The sequence below is a fragment of the Natator depressus genome, chromosome 1 (genome assembly GCF_965152275.1).
Source record: "Natator depressus isolate rNatDep1 chromosome 1, rNatDep2.hap1, whole genome shotgun sequence".
Lineage (NCBI taxonomy): Eukaryota > Metazoa > Chordata > Testudines > Cheloniidae > Natator > Natator depressus.
The window spans coordinates 344287981-344306867 of NC_134234.1; the positions used below are offsets into that span (position 1 = coordinate 344287981).

Sequence of the window (18887 nt, forward strand, 5' to 3'; positions counted from 1 at the left end):
TCATTTATGTCCTGGGATACGTATATGTGTGTGTGGAGAGAGAGTCTCGCACTGACTTCACTGGGGGCCATTTATCCAAGGAGACAGGAAGGGCCTGACTCTCATTTACACAAAGGCTAGTTCCCAGCACGCTGGCAGCGTAAAGCGAGTGTAAATGGAAAGGCCCCTTTGCACGGCCAGGGTGCTGTGAAATGGCCGCAGGGTGTGTCTACCCTGCAGTGAGAGGTGGGACCGTAGCATGGGCTACCCTACCCGCACTAGCTGTAACCTAGATATCACAGCTAAAGACAGCAGTGACACTTGGCGGTGCAGGACCTGCAAGCCCATCTGGCCCCCAGGTACGTACTTGTGTTTCTAGGCCACATCCGGGTCTGCGCCACTGCGGCTTCACTGCTCGGTTTAGTCCCACTAGCTAGATTAAAGCTCGCATGGGGATGCCTACCTGAGCTAGACACACCTGCGACTGCACTGTAGCCATAACCTTAGTATCAATGGGAACGGGGCCCACTCTAGTCAGCAGGCAGGAGAGAAATGTAATGGGGAGATGCTGAGGGTCGGCAGAATGTAAATATTCTGTCTCCGGACATTTAATTGAGATGATCGAGGTCTGTTACACCCCTCCCCCTGCTGTGCATCCTGCATGCAGATGTGGTTGCCCCATCTCAAAACAGATATATTGGAATGGGAAAAGGTTTAGAAAAGGGCAACAAAAATGATTAGGGGTATGGAACGGCTTCCATGTTAGGAGAGATTAATAAGACTGGGATTGCTCATCTTGGAAAAGAGACGACTAAGGGGGGATATGATTGAGGTCTATACAGTCATGACTGGTGTGGAGAAAGTAAATAAGGAAGTGTGATTTACTCCTCATAACCCAAGAACTATCGGTCACCAAATGAAATGAATAGGCAGCAGGTTTCAAAGAAAGAAATGGAAGTATTTCTTCCCACGATGCACAGTCAATCTGTGGAACTCTTTGTTGTGAAGGCCAAAAAAGAACTAGAGACGTTCATGGAGGACAGGTCCATCAATGACTATTAGCCAGGATGGGCAGGGATGGTGTCCCTGCCTCTGTTTGCCAGAAGCTGGGAATGGGTGACAGGGGATGGATCACCTGAGGATTCCCTGTTCTGTTCATTCCCTCTGGGGCACCTGCCGTTGGCCACTGTTGGAAGACAGGACAATGGGCTAGATTGACCTTTGGTCTGACCCACTGTGGCCGTTCTTATGGACTCTGTGGATGCAATGTCTGTTCTTTGTTCTGGCATTGGCCTGGATACAGCTGAAACCCTAAGAATTGAAGGCATAAACACACCTGAGAGTTATTTCTATGAGACTTTCTGATTCCTTCCTTTTCTTGAACTCAGAACAAAAACTGATGACACTATGTTTTTCAGTTAAAATGTAAAATTGCACAGCAGCCATTGCTCTACAACCCAGCACGGGACAGAACCTGCCACCCCTTGGGAGTTAAGTGATCTCCTCTCACCTAACTCTCATTCTCCATCCTTCCTGACCTCTGTGCTGCTTTTCATACTGTCAACCATGACATCCATCCCAACCTCCTGGGACCTCATGAAGAGGTTACATAAGAATGGCCCTATTGGGTCAGACCAAAGGTCCATCTAGCCCAGTGTCCTGTCTTCTGACAGTGGCCAATGCCAGGTGCCCCAGAGGGAATGGACAGAACAGAGAATCATCAAGTGATCCATCCCCTGTCGCCCATTCCCAGCTTCTGGCAATCGGAGGCAAGTTACACTTAGAGCTTGGTGTTGCATCCCTGCCCATCCTGTCAATAGCCCTTGATGGACCTGTCCTCCATGAACTTACCTAGTTCTTTTTTGAACCCTACTATTGTTTTGGCCTCACAACATCCCCTGGCAACCAATTCCACAGGTTGACTGTACGTTATATAAAGAAATACTTCCTTTTGTTTGTTTTAAACCTGCTGCCTATTAATTTCATTGGGTGATCCCTAGTTATTGTGTTATGTAAAGGACTAAATAACACTTCCTTATTCACTTTCTCCACACCAGTCAAGATTTTATAGACCTTTATCATATTCCCCCCTTAGCCATCTCTTTTCCAAGCTGAAAACTCCCAGTTTTTTTAATCTCTCCTCAGATGGAAGCTGTTTCATACCCCTAATCATTTTTGTTGCCCTTCTCTCTACCTTCTCTATTGCAGTATATCTTTTTTGAGCTGGGGCAACCAGATCTGCATGCAGTATTTAAGATATGGGTGTGCAATGAATTTATATAGGGGTATTATCATATTTTCTATTTGATCTATCCCTTTCCTAATGGTTCCTAACATTCTGTCAGCTTTTTTTGACTGCCATCGCACAGTGAGCAGATACTTTCAGAGAGGTATCCACAATGACTCCAAAGTCTTTCTTGAGTGGTAACAGTTAATTTAGAACCCAGCATTTTGTATGTGTAGTTGGGATTATGTTTTCCAATGTGCATTTCTTTGCATTTATCAACATAGAATTTCATCTGCCATTTTGTTGCGCAGTCACCCTGTTTTGTGAGATCCTTTTAACTCTTCTCAGTCTGCTTTGGACTTAACTATCTTGAGTAATTTTGTATCATCCACAAATTTTGCCACATCACTGTTTACCCCCTTTTCCAGATTATTTATGAAAACGTTGAACAGTCCTGGTCCCAGTACTGACCCTTGGGGAACACCACTACTCACCTCTCTCCATTCTAAAAACTGACCATTTATTCCTGCCCTTTGTTTCCTGTCTTTTCATTGGTTACTGATCCATGAGAGGACCTTCCTTCTTATCTCATGACAGCTTCCTTTGCTTATGAGCCTGTGGTGAGGGACCTTGTCAAAGGCTTTCTGAAAGTGCAAGTACACTACTTCCCCTGGATCAGCCTTGTCCATATATTTGTTGACCTCCTCCAAGAATTGTAATAGGTTGGTGAGGCATGATTTCCCTTGACAAAACCCATGTTGACTCTTCCGCAACAAATAGGATGTATTAGCAGGAGCGTCGTAAGCAAGACACAAGAAGTAATTTTTCTGCTCTACTCCACGCTGATACAGCTTCAGCTGGAGCATTGCGTCCAGCTCTGGGCGCCACATTTCAGGAAAGATGTGGACAAATTGGAGAAAGTCCAGAGGAGAGCAACAAAAATGATTCAAGGTCTATAAAAGATGACTTATGAGGAAAGATTGAAAAAGCTGGGTTTAGTCTGGAGAAGAGAAGACTGGGAGGGGACATTTATGCACTTGAAAACGGTTATAAAGATTGTTACAAGGAGGAGGGAGAAAAATTATTCTTGTTAACCTCTGAGGATAGGGTAAGAATCAATGGACTTAAATTGCAGCAAGGGTGTTTTAGGTTGGACATTAGGAAAAACTTCCTGACTGTCAGGGTGGTCATGCACTGGAATAAAGTGCCTAGGGAGCGTGATGGCGTGGCTGCCTGCCACTGGCAGAAATGGGGTTAAAAGCAGCCCTACGGAGAGTGAGCTGCAGGCAGCCAATTAGAAAGGGGCTGAGAGAAGCAGGCAATCATGACCTGGCAGGCGCATATAAGAAGGGCTGCACGGCATAGCAGAGTTCAGTAGCTGAATGGAGTTTGTGGGGAGAAGACCAGGCTCTGAGCAGGAAGAAGGAGTGCCAGCACCTGGGATAGAGCAGTGCTGCAAGCAGGGGCTGGGGGAGCTAGAGAGAGCTCTGGGCTGGTTGCTACAACCTGCAGGCTGAGGACCTGAGGTATGGGCAGAAAAGGGTGCTGCAGCTACATGGGAAGTGGCCCTGGGACAATGGACTGAAGTTGCCACTGGAGGAGTGGCTGAACAGAGACCGTGGGTCCCCCGGAAGGGGGAGAACACAGAGGGTGGCAGAGCCAGGGGGCAGTGTCACTGAAGAGGACTCTACAGTTCTGGGAGCGGCGTGGGTGTCACGGAGTCCCCGGGCGATGCTCTGGAACTGCTCCCTACAAAGCCAGGCAGGACTCTGGGGCAGTCGCCTTTTTTCAGGACACACAGCTTCCACCTTCCTGGGTCTGACCTCGGAGCATTCAGCATCCTCTCCCCTCCGTGCGCTTCCCCCAGCGAGCCTGCCCAGGCGGGGTCCTGGGGAAGCCAGAGGGTCCTGCCCCCCAACTTCGCAGTCGGACGTGACTCTCAGCCAGCCAGTAAAAACAGAAGGTTTATTAGACGACAGGAACATGGTCTAAAACAGAGCTTGTAGGTGCAGAGAACAGGACCCCTCAGCTGGGTCCATTTTGGGGGGCAGTGAGCCAGACAACCATGTCTGTACTTCACTCCATGTCTCCAGCCAGCCCCAAACTGAAACTCCCTCCAGCCGCACCTCCTCTGGGCTTTGTCCCTTTCCCGGGCCAGGAGGTCACCTGATTCCTTTGTTCTCCAACCCTTTAGCTCTCACCTTGCAGGGGGGAAGGGCCCAGGCCATCAGTTACCAGGAAACAGGGTGTCGGCCATTCTCTGTGTCCAGACCCCTGCACACACCTGCCCTCTAGGGCTCTGCAGTGATCATACACCCTTACTCCACCACCCAGATACTCAAGAACTGTATAGGGGAAACTGAGGCACCCCCACACTATTCAGAGGAAACATTAAGAAGAGTCCCACTTCGTCACAGTGGGTCCTGGAACAAAAGTGATGGCAACAAGGCACCACCAGAGGAGGGGGCCCTGGTGAGTAGAGCTAATTCCTATCACAGCCAGCAGGAGGCGCCACAGTGGCGAATCCCATCCCATCACAGGGAGGTTGTGGAATCTCTGTCAAAAAGTAGGTTAGACAATCCCCTGTCAGTGATGGTCTAGATAATACTTAGTCCTGCCTTCAGTGCAGGGCACTGAACTAGAAGACTTCTCGAGGTCCCTTCCAGTCCTATGATTCTATGAAATTGTGTTCATCTGTGTCTGATAATTCTGTTCCTCATTATAGTTTCAATCACTTTGCCTGGTAGTGAAGTGAGGCTTACTGGACTGTAATTGCCAGGATCACCTCTGGAGCTTTTTTAGAAATTGGTGTCACATTAGCTATCCTCCAGACATCTGGTACAGAAGCTGGTTTAAATGATAGGTTACATACATAGGTTTTAGGACTGGACATTTCATTTCTGTTTAACTAGCTTCCTCATTTTTGTGTAGTTCCCCTTTCTGAAATTAAATGCTCCTGTGTGGGACTTCTTTGGTGGTCCCCTCCCCCCAGATATGTTCAATTTAATTATTTTATGGATGCTATCACAAAGCGGTTCAGCTAGATTCACCTCTTGGGCTGGATCCTGTGCTCCCGTTTAGAACTAAATCAAGCATGTAGAAGCACTTGTCCAGACTCTAGGGAGATGGGGATAAAAATCTCGGAGCAGAAGGAATTATGGTCCTTTTATCCTGTTTAGATTCTCAGGGGCAAAGATTCCTGAACACAAGCAAGAGATCCGCAGGACTAACCTGGGTTAGCCCTAATGGACACATCGAGCTGGCATATTTCATCAGCTCTGGCACCATGTGAATCCTAAGACTGCAGCACGTTTTTGTGTGTATGGTTACTTGTTTTAACTTTGTAAATAATGCTCTTATTTCTTTTTCCTGGTTAATAAATCCTAGTTTACTAGAGAAATGTCTACAAGTGTTGTCTTTGGTGTGAGATCTAAGGTGCAAATTGAGCTGGGTGTAAGTGAATGGTCCTTTGTGAGTGAGACTAACCTGAATATTTTGTGATCTTTGGTGTAAAGCAACCATGTGCCACAGAGCAAGCTTGCCTGGGTTGCGAGAGAGATTGGAATGCCCCAGGGGACTGTCTGTGGCCCCACGGTAAAGCTGCCTAGAACCTGAGGGGTTCAAACTTGTCACTTGGTTGGTGAAATCGAAGTATAGAACTCCCAGCCAGTTTGGGGTTTGTGCTGTGGTTCTTAAAAGTCTGCCCTGAGGCTGGTATTCTCACTCATGAGCCACTCCAGCCAGTGTGACAATAAATACGCTTCCCCATGGCCCTGCGGAGCCACCCCTGTGGCTGGCACAGCCTCCATCCCTGACACAGAGGGTCGCTGAGGGCCGCATTGCCCTCTAGGCCCTGCCCTCTCCAGCCACACTGCCAATGGGTGAAGTTTTCCGCAACCATTTTGGCTGCTATCTCCCATTACTCTCAATGGGGCTGAAGGCAGCAAGATGGCTGCCATTTCCCTACAAGCTGTCTGCACGTGGCAGAGAAGTTGCCTGTAATGAAGAGGGCAGCCATCTCCGACTGTGTTCAGTGAGACCCAAGCCCGGTGCAGCAGAGCGACCACCTTTGTTGGATGGAAGAAAGGGGGGAAAAAACCACAGGAGAATTAAGTTATGGATGGTCATCATAAGGGCCAAAGCAATGAAATAAGTGTAACCCTTCTGCCCATCAGAGTTGGCAGCAACAAGGGCCGGGTTCAATATCTAGGGGATCCATTCCAATAACACAATGCAAACCGGCTCGAGCCCCCACCCAGTGACCTGGGACAAATATATACCACCCCCGCTGGGCGCCTCCAAGAGGCAATACTTCCCCTCTCGCAAGCACATAGTCTGAGTGTAGCAAAAAGCCTTTTAATAACAGAGAGAAACAATGTGGCATTATGTTGGGGAAACACCACCAACAGGATTCATAACACAACCCATGAGCAAAAAAACCACCCCAAGCAAATTGGGGCATGCCCCTTTCCCTCGGGTTCTTGAGTCCCAGCACGCAAACGTCTCTTGAGTCCAGCAATCCACAAATCACCCAAAGTCCAAAAAGTCCAGCCCCAGAGTTCAAAAGTTCATCTGCATAGTGTTACTCCCCAGTCTGGCTAAAATGTGCCTGTGTGTGGGGAAAAGGGGCAAGGGGCACCTTACGTGTCCTGAAGCTGACTGCCCCACAGGGCTCTGCTCTGCTACGCTGTCTCACGAACGGCTCTGCTCCACCACGACCAGCTCCGCTCTGCACCACTCGCCGTCTCACGAACAGCTCTGCTCAGCTCGCCGTCTCACGAACACACCGCTGTCTCACGAACGGCTCCACTCCACCACGACCGGCTCTGCTCTGCACCGCTCGCTGTCTCAAGAACAGCTCTGCTCAGCTCGCTGTCTCACAAATGGCTCCGCTCTGTACAGCTCGCTGTCTCACGAACACACCGCTGTCTCACAGACGGCTCCGCTCCACCACGACCGGCTCCACGCCACACAGCTCGCCGTCTCACGAACAGTTCTGCTCAGCTCGCCGTCTCACAAACACACAGCTGCACTCTAGATCTTCCGGCTCCCCACTACTTGACACAGTGCTTAGTGATTTCAGCTCATAGTAGTGGGGGCCTTAGTGCTGGTGCACCTTAAGGCCAAAGTGAATGCAGCACAGTACCTGTAGCAAGACTCTTAATAGACCCAAAATTAGCTCTGACATTCCACAGTGGAGAAAGACAGAGGTGCAATTGGTGCTTCAGACCCTCACAAAGGGGCCCACACCCCCAGGTACTAATACCTATCTCAAGTCTCTCTCCCTTCACACAGTTTTGGAACCCATGACCCTTGCCTAGCGAGTGCTACTTAGTTGATGATGAGTCCCTCCATCATAGCAAAAGGCCAAGTACAGTTCCAAGCACAGTTCCCATAATCAGGGTAATAACAATTTATTCTTCCTGCCCCAATAACAGAGACACTGGGGATCCCACAGCAGCCAAAGTGACCATTTGGCAGCTATGGCCTCAGTCTAGGCGGGGTGGGTGTGCCTATGCAAATGAGATCAGCCCCTGAAGTTTTTTTTCCACAACTTGCCACACCTCACCACCAGATGTCAGGGTGGAGCTCATCCTGACACTGCTTACATCAGGGACAGTCCTATAAAATAAAGAACGGGTGGTCATCCTAACACTCAGAGGCAAAATGTCTGGCGCTCCATGAGGGGTGCGTTGGGGGCTAGCCAGGACATGGTTACGTCTCAGGAACAGCAGAGCCCTGTAAAGGGAGGGTGGAGAAGCTCTCGGGGGCAGGAGGCAGATTTAAGGTTTGTAGGGAATGGGGGGGTAGGAGGCGGGGCGGGGGACAGGAAAGAGGCTGGTGGTGCAGGTGAAAGGATAGGGATGGGATGGGAGAGAGATGGAGGGGATCAGCTTGTGTGTCAGCTGGGGGAGAGCAGGAAGCCGTCCCGGTGTAAGGGGGCTGCTGGCCCCGCACTGACACTGAGTGGGGTTGTTTGGCTGCCCTCTGCCAATAGCGGGGAAGGGCCACGGAGAAATTAGAATCCTGAGACTGGCAGTCCCTGGGGCCAATGGGCAGGGGTCAATACTCTAGGTCAGGCTGATTGACAGGGCGGGCAGGCCAATGAGGGAGTCAGGAGCCTGGGGGCCTGTCCTCCGTGTGCGCTGGAGCTCCCTGAGCCAGGGCAGGGCTGAGCTAAGGGGAGAGCAGCCGCCAGAGCTGGGCAGGAGGCAGAGCTGCAGCAGCCAGGGGGCCGGAGCTGGGGAGCTGGAGCGGGGGTGGTGGTGGAGAGGATGCTGGAGCGGGGGCAGGCGCTGGAGCCCGAGCAGCCCGGGAGTGGGGTGGGGTGGGGTGGGGGGGCGCTGGAGCCGGAGCACCCTGGGTTTGGGGGTGTTTACACAGGGGAGGAGCAGGAAGGGCTGGGAGAGGAATACCCCACAGCTGCTGGGTTGAGGTCCTTGGACTGGCATCCGGGGCAGAGGGCGGGCCGGGTTCCCCCACCAGTCAGTGCTGGGGTGACACATGAGGGAGAGCCCCTGGGGGCGGTGGGGGCCGTCTGGAGCAGCCTGCGATGACACCCGGCCGGGGCAGAACGTTAACGTGAGGTGATCGGGGGGGCTCAGGGAGAGGGAAGCGCGGCTGCTCCCAGCGCGTGAGAGGCCAGGGCGTGACCAAGGGGCTCGACGGGCTGAGTAAGCACGGGAAGGGGCATCCGAGCTAATTCCCCAGATGAGCCAGAAGACGGTGCTGCCCAGGGGTGAGTAGCACCAACCCTGTCACGCCATCTCAGCTCTCCACTGTGCCCACAGAATGGTCGCTCTGGTCCCCATAAAACTGCCTGAACCCCCGTAGCTGGGTCTACGCGGCTCCTTTCCAGCTCTGAGTGGTGATACATCCATCCACAAACAGCTGCTGGGAGGGGCCCCCAACCCCGAACAGCCCTGGGGCAGGTACCTGCTGACTGCCCAGGTTTGCTGTGGAAAGGGATTGCGGCTGGAAGCAGGGCACCTGCTCTGCGTGCAAAGCAGCCCCCAACCAGATAAGAGCTTTCCTGTGTTTTGCCCCTTCCCCAAGCTCCCCGTGGATCTACGCCCCGTCCCCTCCAGCATCCCCCGACAGGGCAAACCTGCCAGTTCCAACCCCCCTCTCACTCACTCACACCCAGCCTGCCCTGGCTGTCTGCTTATCCCTTCATCGCAGCGCAAAGGGGCCCATGGCGTTTGGACGCGCCTGGCCAGCTGGCAGCGCTGGGGTGAGCGTGTTCACCTGCACCTGATGGGGTCGCTGTGCCTGAGGGGTTGGAGCACACAGGACCCCTGGGAGGGCTTTTGAACGTGCCAGGTAAGGAGCCTTTACCCCTGCCCCACCCCTTTGTCCACCTCACCCACCTGAGAGTTTAGGGTCCTTTATGGTAATCCCTTGAGTGCCCAGCAGACCTCAAAGGTACCCCCTTAGCTGTCTAAGCGTCTATGGCTGCTTTTCCAAAGGGCTAGCAGTGTCTACTGAAAACCATGGAGAATCTTCCTCACCCTACCCCATTGAGAACAATAGAGGATTCCACCGCCCACCCCCCACCCCCCTGAGAATACTGCAGGGGTCTTGGACCCCAGCTGAGAACAATGGGAGCTGCTGTGTGCTGAGCTCTTTGGTAAATCTGGACACTCATTTCCACCAAGCGAGCTTCTGAAACTCCAGCCTTGGCTCCAGCTCTATTAGTGACTGTCACGGTGGTTTACTGTGAGTTCGAAGCGCCCGTGGGGTCCTGTGTGTCCTGCTCACCCTGATGCAATCTAAGGGCACGGAAAGGAATGTTCCAAGATGGTGTAATTGACTGATTTCTGTTTTCTCAGTTACTTTTATTGTAAATGAAATAAAACCATAGCAGATCAGTGACAAGCTGGGGATGAAGGTGCCATGTCAATGTGAGTCATTGTCAGTGAGAGGTGCTGAAAGCAAAGATGGGACTCATGATATAGACACACTACAGGCACTCAGCCATGCAAATACAAAAACTCAACGCTGTTAGAAGAAACTCCATTCTTATTTGCTGCGTGGACGTTAGAAGGCAGCAGAGCTGGAAGGTAGGTTTGCTTAGAGACAAGGATGGTCGCACTGTCCCCTCTGAGTAGAAACAGCTGCTCAGTGTCAGAAGCTAAACTGTCCTCTGCGGTGATACTTACAAAACACTTGACAACGGCTGGTGGGCTGAGACCACTGTCATTTTGCTGACCAGTATTGTCTCTTTGTGCTCCTCCGTCTGTCTGCCGGTTCCCTCCTGTTGTCTCTCGTTGCAGACGGTAGACTCTTTGGGGCCAGACGCAATGGGGTCCTGGTCCATGTCTGGGCTTCTAGGTGCTATCAGAAGAAAGGTAGCTAATAATAATTATAAGAAACAGCAGCAAGATGTGCTGTGGTCTGAACAATTCAGGGAACCCAGAATCATTTGCATCACGAATATCACTGTTACACAGGTGGGGAAAGTGACTCACTTAAGAAAGAGGTCGTGGTGTGTCCACGGAAGGGAAGGGAAAGGATCCCGCATTTTCTCTCCTTCTCCAGTCTCCTGCTCTGTTGTTGCCACCAGTGGATCTCCCCATGTACCACGGACTTTCATTCTCTTGAATGAAGTAATGTATGGCCTCAGCCTCTGTGGTTTGGAAGCTCTGCTGGAATTCTCCTGCCACCTCTTCCAACCTGCTTTTCAGTTGTTGCCTCTCCAGGTAGTTGTCTGGAATGGCAAAACCTGCTTTGTACATCTTAGCTGCCTCCCACACTGACTTCTGCTTGTAGAAGAGGAAATCCCCCCAGTGAAGGTAGACTGCCTGCTGACACTTCTTGCTGAGGCTGGGCATTTCACTCAGGAGATTGAGATAAATCTCTTCTTGGTAGTGAGGTGTGTTTTCTCCATACATTTCAGCTAAAGCCAGCCTTGAAAACACAGAGGCTGGATCTTTCTGCACAGCCTTTTTGAAGGCCTCAATAGCTGCTGCCAATATTTCTTCTCTTCTGCCTGACTTGGCCTGCTCCAGTTGTTTCTTGTAGCAGACGCCAAGGTCATAGTGAAGGAGATGATAATTGGGGTTCAGAGAGATTGCTTGCTCTAGAACAGAGATTGCTTTTTCTATGAATTCTGGTTGAAAGAACTTGGCTGCATGTCTCAGGACCTCAGGGTCCAGGCTATTCTGAACAACATCTTCTAAGAGGGCTTTGGCTTGCTGTCTATCACACTTCTTAAGGATCTTGGCTAAATACACCTTAGCTTCATAGTTTTGCTGCTGTTCATGGAGAATGGCAACCAACTTCTTTTTGGCTGCTTCCCGAAGTACAGGCTTGTGTGAGTGAGTCCACGATGCAAAGACCGCAATTGCCAACCCAGCAAGAAATTCCCCATTTGCTTCGTCTTCTCTTAATGCAATTTGGAAACACTTTGTGGCTTCAGTGCCATTGCGGAAGCCTGCTGCCAGGAGAGACCAGCCTTTCTGTGCATGTATCTCAGGGATCTGAGCTGCATGTGGAGAGCGGCTCTTCAGGGAGCGGCAGATCTCTCTAACCTTGTCCAGGTAAAGCTCAACCAAATCATAGTGGGCCAAGTGATAATAGATCCAGGCGTAGTTTCCATAAATGACCAGGACCTGCCGGGGGAAGTTATCTGGGTGATCTCTTTGCAGAATCTCTTCGGCTTCTCTAAGGCTTTGCAGAGCGTCTTCATATTGCCCTTGCAGGTGGCAGAGATAAGCCTGCATGGCAAGGAGCGTGGGCTGGTTCTGGTAGTGAATGTGGGCAATCCTGAGAGCCAGAGTTTGGAGGAGGTGAACTGCATCTACCTGGTCTCTGATTTCAAAGTTCCAGGTGAAGTGGCACTGGAGGGCCTGCAGCTTCTCCTTCAGACGCAGGGTGCTGCAAAGAGAGGGGAAAATGAGACTCCATCTGGGCTGAATGAATTTCCACTACATGCTGCAATCATCCCCACCACCATGACAGGGAGCGACACTGCCCCCCACCTCCAGTGAGTACCCCTGCTGCAGGTATCCCCTTCAGCACCCACCAATTGTACCCCCACCCCCACATTCCCTCCCCCTCCCCACTCGGCAGTGTCCTCTTTTTGGGAACCTGAAATATGGTCACCCTGGAACAAGCACCACACTGAACAATAGAACAACCTTCCCCCCCCCCGCCTTGTTAGACTCACAGGACCACCCCCCCCGCCTTGCTAGAGACACAGCCCCCCCCACCCCCCAGCTGTCCCTGCGCTCTGGTCTGGTGCCGGTGCCCTGCGCTCAGGGTGGTGCTGGGGGGGCAGTGGGGCTACGTGCAGCTGGTTCCCCTCCCAGCAGCCTCCCCCGCGCTGTAGCTCCGGGCTCCTGCTGCTGCTGCATTTCTCTCTGCATCTCCTGGGCTGGTCCCGTCCCGCCCCCCAGCTGCCCCTTGGCTCCAGCTCCCCAGGGATCAGAGTTAATCTCTCCCCCCCGCCCCACACGCACCCGCAGCCAGGTTTTGCAGAGGGGCGCGGAGGGGAGCAGGAGTTACAAGGCCAGTGAATAGTCTGGTAACAGCCACGTGGATGTTAGAAACTACAACAGAGAGAAGGAGGACTTGTGGCACCTTAGAGACGAACCAATTTATTTGAGCATAAGCTTTCGTGGGCTAGAGAATGCATCCGATGAAGTGAGCTGTAGCTCAGGAAAGCTTATGCTCAAACAAATTGGTTCATCTCTAAGGTGCCACAAGTCCTCCTTTTCTCTTTGAGAATACAGACTAACAGGGCTGCTCCTCTGAAACACAACGGAGAGGGGGCACAGGGCTGGGGGGGGCACTCTCTTACCGGCTCCTCCGTTGATGCGGAGCGAAGCCGGAGTGACAGCTGGCCAGAGGGGGAGTTCTCCGTGAAGGTACAGCGAGGGGAGCTCGCAGGGGAGGTGTCAACAGTGACCTGCACTAGCCCTGAGAGGCACCAGCCTGGAGAGTCAACAGGACGCAGAATCACCCCAGAGTGACCGCGCCCCAGAGATTTAAAAGCCGGAGATTTACAGCCCAGAAATGCGCAGAGGGGGGTGGCAAGCTGTCTGACTTTAGCCCTCGCTGGAAATGTCCCCCCCGCCCAGCGACCCCAATGCTCCTACCTCATTGCGATCCGCTGAGTCCCAGGCAGGGGAGGTGACGGCTCCTTTCACTGCCCCGGGTTTCTTCCCACGGTGTGGAAGTGCCCGGTTCTGGGAGAGACCCGAGTTCTGCCCGGGCAGGACGGACTGTGGCCGCCCGGGCGATGCTGCCCTTCATACGCAGGGCGGGTTGCTCGCTGGGGATCTCGCTGGTTTGGCTGGGGAGCTGCCTTTCCCCAGGAAGCGAGAGTGAGCAGGAGAAAAGGAAACTGAAACTTAACTTTCACTTCCCCTTGTCATCTTCAGCGTCCGCTCAGCCCGAGTCGCCACCTGCAGCTCCATGGGTGACATGGGGCTAGTTATGGTGTGTGTGTGTGTGTGTGTGTGTGCGCACACACGCGCTTGCACACGTACAATCCTGGCCTGGGCTTCCCAGCACACAGACGGGGTCACTCACCATCACCACGCCGCGGCGCGCTCCCCGCTACGCCCCCAACCAGCTCCACAGCCCCCTGCCCCGAACCGGTTGCCCGTGTCCCGGCCCCGGCCAGCCCTTCCCCACCACCGAGGGGTGTTCGTATCGCCCTCATGCACTTCCAGGGCCCTGCCTGGGCACAGAGCAGCGAGGAGCAGAGGGCGATGACGGAGGCAGGGCAATTAGCCAAAGGTGAGAGCTTTGTACCTGCTCCCCCAGGTCTCCTCCTCTCCCCGAACCCTCCCCCAGCTTTATCCGCGCAGGGTGCGATTTTCCAAAGGCCCCCCTGCCCCCGGTTTAGACACCCAGGCCCCATTGGCTGCCAGCGTGAGCCATGCTCCTCAGTCACTTCGGCACTTTTGAAAATGCCTCCCCCACATAGAAATTAAACCCTCTAAAGTGAGGAAATAATAGTCAGGTTGTGACCGTATAGATCATTGTTGCAACCACTGTTATATATTTGCAGCAAATATGGTACAGAGGTTGTCGTGTGAGGTGTCTATGGAGAGGTTAGGATTGGCTGGGTAGGATTATGCTGTCTGTCTGGGTGTATCGTTGTTGTGGCTGAAGTGATGAACATTGGCTATGTACTTGTATCTCAATGTGCTTGATTCTAAGTAGCCTCAGGGAAGCATTTGGTCAGCTTCTTGAGAAGGGACTATTCTCGGTAAGTGCCCAGTCAAGAAACACTTAACGGACAGTGGACCTTGGGAGACTCCAATTCACATGAGAAGTCTTCCTGGGAATGTTCAAGGTAGCATGTGAGCAATGGCTGCTCTCCCTGTAAAAGAATTGAGTCATGCAGGGACATGTGACTTGCCCATGTGACTCCAAACGCCATCTTGCTGCTGTGATTTTCCACAGTAAGAACAAAGGGGTGTCCTTCCACACGGCAGAGGATATAAAAGGCCCTGGAAATCCCTCCATTTTATCTTCAATCCTGTTTCTTACCTTTGGAGAGACTTTGCGACACTGAAGCTCTGAACAAAGGACTGAATGACCCATCCCAGCTGGGGACGTTCTCCAGAGACTTGATTTGAACCTGCCATTTATTCCATCACTGTGACATGCCTGAACCAAGAACTTTGCCATCACTGTATATCATTGATTCCATTTAACCAATTTTAGCTCTCATCTATATTTCTTTCTTTCTTTCAATGAGTAAACTTTTAGATTCTAAAGGATTGGCAACAGTGTGATTTGTGGGTGAGATCTGACTTGTATATTGACCTGGGTGTGGGGCTTGGTCCTTTAGGTTTGGGAGAACCGTTTTTCTTTTACTGGGGTATTGGTTTTCATAACCAGTCGTCCCCATAACGAGTGGCCCTGGTGGTGATACTGGGGAAGTGGAGTGTCTAAGGGAATTGCTTGTGTGACTTATGGTTAGCCAGTGGGGTGAGACCGAAGTGATCTGTTTGGCTGGTTTGGTGTGCCTTAATAGTAAAGGAAACCCAACCGTGGGCTGTAACTGCCCTGCTCTAAGCAATTTGTCCTGAACTGATACTCTCAGCTGTGTCTCGCCAGAGGCTGCATCGTTACCCAGGTTCCCTGTGCAGCCTCATCTCTTCCCTTTGTAGTGCCGCATGCTGGTGCGCTCTTCAATGACACGATCGCGTTCAATCTCCGTGGGCCCCTGCCTGGTTCACTGCGCTGTGGGGACAGTGTGGGGGTGACTTCTGTTCAGTCCTACATGGGTTCTTACTCTCTGCTCCTCATTGCAGTGTCTGAGCGCTTTCCAGCTGTGCATTAAGTACTGTGACTCACACCTGTCACATGTTTGGTTTCTCCTCTCCCAGAGGGAGAAGCGTCTTTCCGTAGGGTTTTTTAAATATACATTTTGTTTTGTTTCAGAAGGTGGAGGATGTAAAGGGGGGAAGGCCGGTGGCTAGTTGCCATTTCCTTCTCACTAATAGGGAGGAGCTGGCTGTGAACCTGAAGGTGGAAGGCAACTTGGGTGAAAGTGACTACACAGCGATAAAGAGTTTGTGATCCTAGGGGAAGGAAGCAGGGGGAGCAGCAGCATAAAGACAATACACTTAAAAAGCCGATTTCAACAAACTCAGGGAATCGTTTGCCTGGTTCTCTGCCCTCGATCGGTAGGGGGGACTGTCCCATCATTGAGGGGTGAGGGGGGAACAGCCAGCACCCTAGGGCCACATCTAGAGCAATTTATTTAAAGGGGATGCAAAGCCGCGGTTGCTTTTTGTTGGGGGGTGTCGGTGCCTGAGGCCTGGGCTTGCGAGGGTTAACGGGCCCTGACCAGCTCCCAGCTGAGAGCCCCTTGCTGGAGATGCATAAAGGGCTCCTTAAAGGCACAAATCCCATCATGTCCCGTGTGCTCCCCAGCCCCGGTCATCCGAGGCTCTCAGAGCAGCCTGAGGCCTTGCCAGCCGAATGCATTCTCCCCAGAGTGAGGCAGGCTGGCCGGGGGTGGGGCCTCACCATAGCCTGCTGTGTTTCCCGGCCCAGCTCTTTCTGATTCCTCACGCTCCCTTTAGGTTTCATTTCTCTGGGTTTCAGCTTCCTGATCTCTGTGCAAAGAGCTGGCAGGTGCCCAGGACGGGGAGCGGGGACAGCAGGAGCGACGTCACCCACCCTTCCCCCCTGAACATCCCCCTCCCCACACCCTCCTCCTGCGAACACTTGCACGATTCACATGCATGCCCCTGTGAACATATTCCCGCCCTCCCCCACACCCACACACACAGCCACCCACTGCTGTGCTGGGGCTGATCCTGGCTCTGTGGGGCCCTGCAGAGGGTTGCAGGGGTTGGGTGGCATAGAAGCAGGGCTGCGACTGCCCCTCATGCCTGGTCTCTGTGCAGGGTTGAGTGACTGGGGTGCCCAGCTGGTGGGAGGGAGCCGCGTTCCCCATGGGCTGTTAACCCTCTGAATCCCTTCCTGTTGTCAGCTCCCAGTGGCTATGTGAGCAGGGAATGACTGAGATCTCCTCTAACATCTAGTGATGGGCTAGGGGAAAACGACTTCTGTATTTACATGAGTACATAAAAGGTTGTTACAAGGAGGCGGGAGAAAAATTGTTTTTCTTAACCTCTGAGGACAGGAGAAGAAGCAGTGGGCTTAAATTGCAGCCAGGGAGGTTTAGGTTGGACATAAACTTCCTAGCTGTCAGGGTGGTTAAGCACTGGAATAAATTGGCTAGGGAGGTTGTGGACTCTCCATCATTGGGGATTTTTAAGAGCCGGTTAAACGCCTGCCAGGGATGGTCTAGACTCTAGATCATACCTAGCCCTGCCTTGAGTGCAGGGGACTGGGCTAGATGACCTCTCGAGGTCCCTTCCAGTCCTACGATTCTATGAACTCACCTTCTCTGCCTCGATATCCAGCAGACAGAGCTGCCGTGCCAAAGGGAGCAGTGTTGGCTGCTGGTGGGTTACAAATCACTTTACTATTGAATGCAGGGGAATGACAGGTTGTTACCTTGTTGTATGAGTAAAGGGCAGCAGAAGTGGGCTGAGCCTGTCCTGATGCAGGCCACCACCCTCCAGTGAAGTGCTCTCGTGAAGCAGGGTGTAGGCAGCGTCTCTGGAGACCCGTGGTGCTGGAGCCAGCTCTTGTCAGTGCAGGCAGCTGAGGCATTGGGTCCCCAGGGCATTCCCCTGGGCAGCTCTTCCACTCCTGCCTGGCCGGGGCACGGGGAGCCTGGGACTCCACAGCCACAGGGGAGTTCCCAACCCACCTTCCCCAGGGTGGGCTTTGCTGAAGGGCCGCACTCGCTGTTTACAGTTGCTGTAACTACAGGGTTTGGCAGCTCCCTGGCACGGTGAGTTGCTCCTGCCCAGAGCACAAGACTAGGAGCAACGTCCGGGTCAAATTGTCGTACAGACATCCACCTTTTACCAAAAAAGCCAAAGAAACAACAAAAAAGATAAGAACGTTCAAAGCAGCTTATTTGTGTTTCTATTGCATTTGGGTCTAGTAAACAATAGAGACACCTGTACATTGTTTTTATTCTTGAGTCTGCAAAATACAAATCCTACATTTAGATAAATTACAATGGCGTGGATGTGTCCATGTGCATATTTGTTTGTTTTTCCTAAAGTTAATTAAGTCTTTTAGGAAAAATTGTCAGAGCGGCAACCAGCAAGAGTTGGTGATGAGCTCTAGCGGCCGAGCCATCGACCTGGTGCGGGATGGTGGTGCAGGGAAAGAGAGCGCCCGAGCAGTGAGGTTTCCCGCTACTCACCGAGCGCTGGGTTCAGTGGTGGGACCTGAGAACGTGGCATCGCAGAGAGCGGCGGGTGGTGGCAGAGAAGCAGCAGCAGCGCCGGGGTGACTGATGGTGGCAGAGGGAAGGGTGGCAGCAGGGTCCGTTGTGCTCAATGCACGTCCTGGGTGGGGGTGGGAGGGAACCCACATGAAGGCCCCTCTGAGCTCTGGGTCTTTGCTGACCAAGGATGGCCAACTGTGAGTGGGGTGCAGTGGAGGGAGAGGGGAGCGATGTGCTAATGGGACATTCATTCCTCAGACTTTCCCACCAGCAGCTGGGAAACTGAGGCAAAAGACACTGCCCTGTGTTAAAGGGGGAAAGGACTGAAAGGCAAAGGAGGAGTGTGTGTGTGTGATTTCAGTCTCCCTAGGTTCGGCCTCCCTGTCCAGCATCTGTCATCTGGTAGGATCCCTTCTCCTGCAAAGAGGACCCCTCCCACCCTAAATAATGAGGAGTCAATCAGTAAAGGTAAAATCAAATAAAGTGTATTGAAGGGTTTATAACAAAGAGTGGGACAAATAAGAAGGGGAATAAAGAGCAAAACTGCGCAATACAGTGATTACCCCCAAACTCAACCCTACAAAACAGATATAAAATCCGTCTTGGCAGATCAAAGCGACAGCAGGTGCTTGGGACCTCAATCCTCTGGCTAACGGCAAGGCTTTGGAGAGGAGCTCCAAGGAGTCCCTTGATGTTCCTTCGGGGCCCCAGGAAAACAGAAGAAATGGTACGCTCAGGAGCACAGCGATGGACGATGAGAAAGGTAAGTGGTGTTTCCTCTCCTCTCTTCTCTTTAGAGGTGAGGAAGCTGTAGGAGGAAAATCCCTAGGATGGATAGATGTCTGCAGGTAAGACCCATGACCCGTGACCCGTGACCGTCCCTGGCTGCCACTC

At 52.4% G+C, this 18887-nt stretch overlaps 1 protein-coding gene across 1 annotated transcript; it reads right to left on the reverse strand.

The window, feature by feature from the left end:
• Positions 1–9988: 9988 nt before the first annotated feature.
• Positions 9989–13313, reverse strand: LOC141992392 (interferon-induced protein with tetratricopeptide repeats 5-like). Its single transcript, XM_074961448.1, has 2 exons — positions 13309–13313; positions 9989–12085 (listed from the first exon to the last, which is right to left on the reverse strand). Exons 1-2 carry the CDS (start codon positions 13311–13313, stop codon positions 10678–10680), a joined length of 1413 nt encoding a protein of 470 aa, XP_074817549.1. The 3' UTR covers positions 9989–10677.
• Between the last annotated feature and the right edge of the window lie 5574 nt (positions 13314–18887).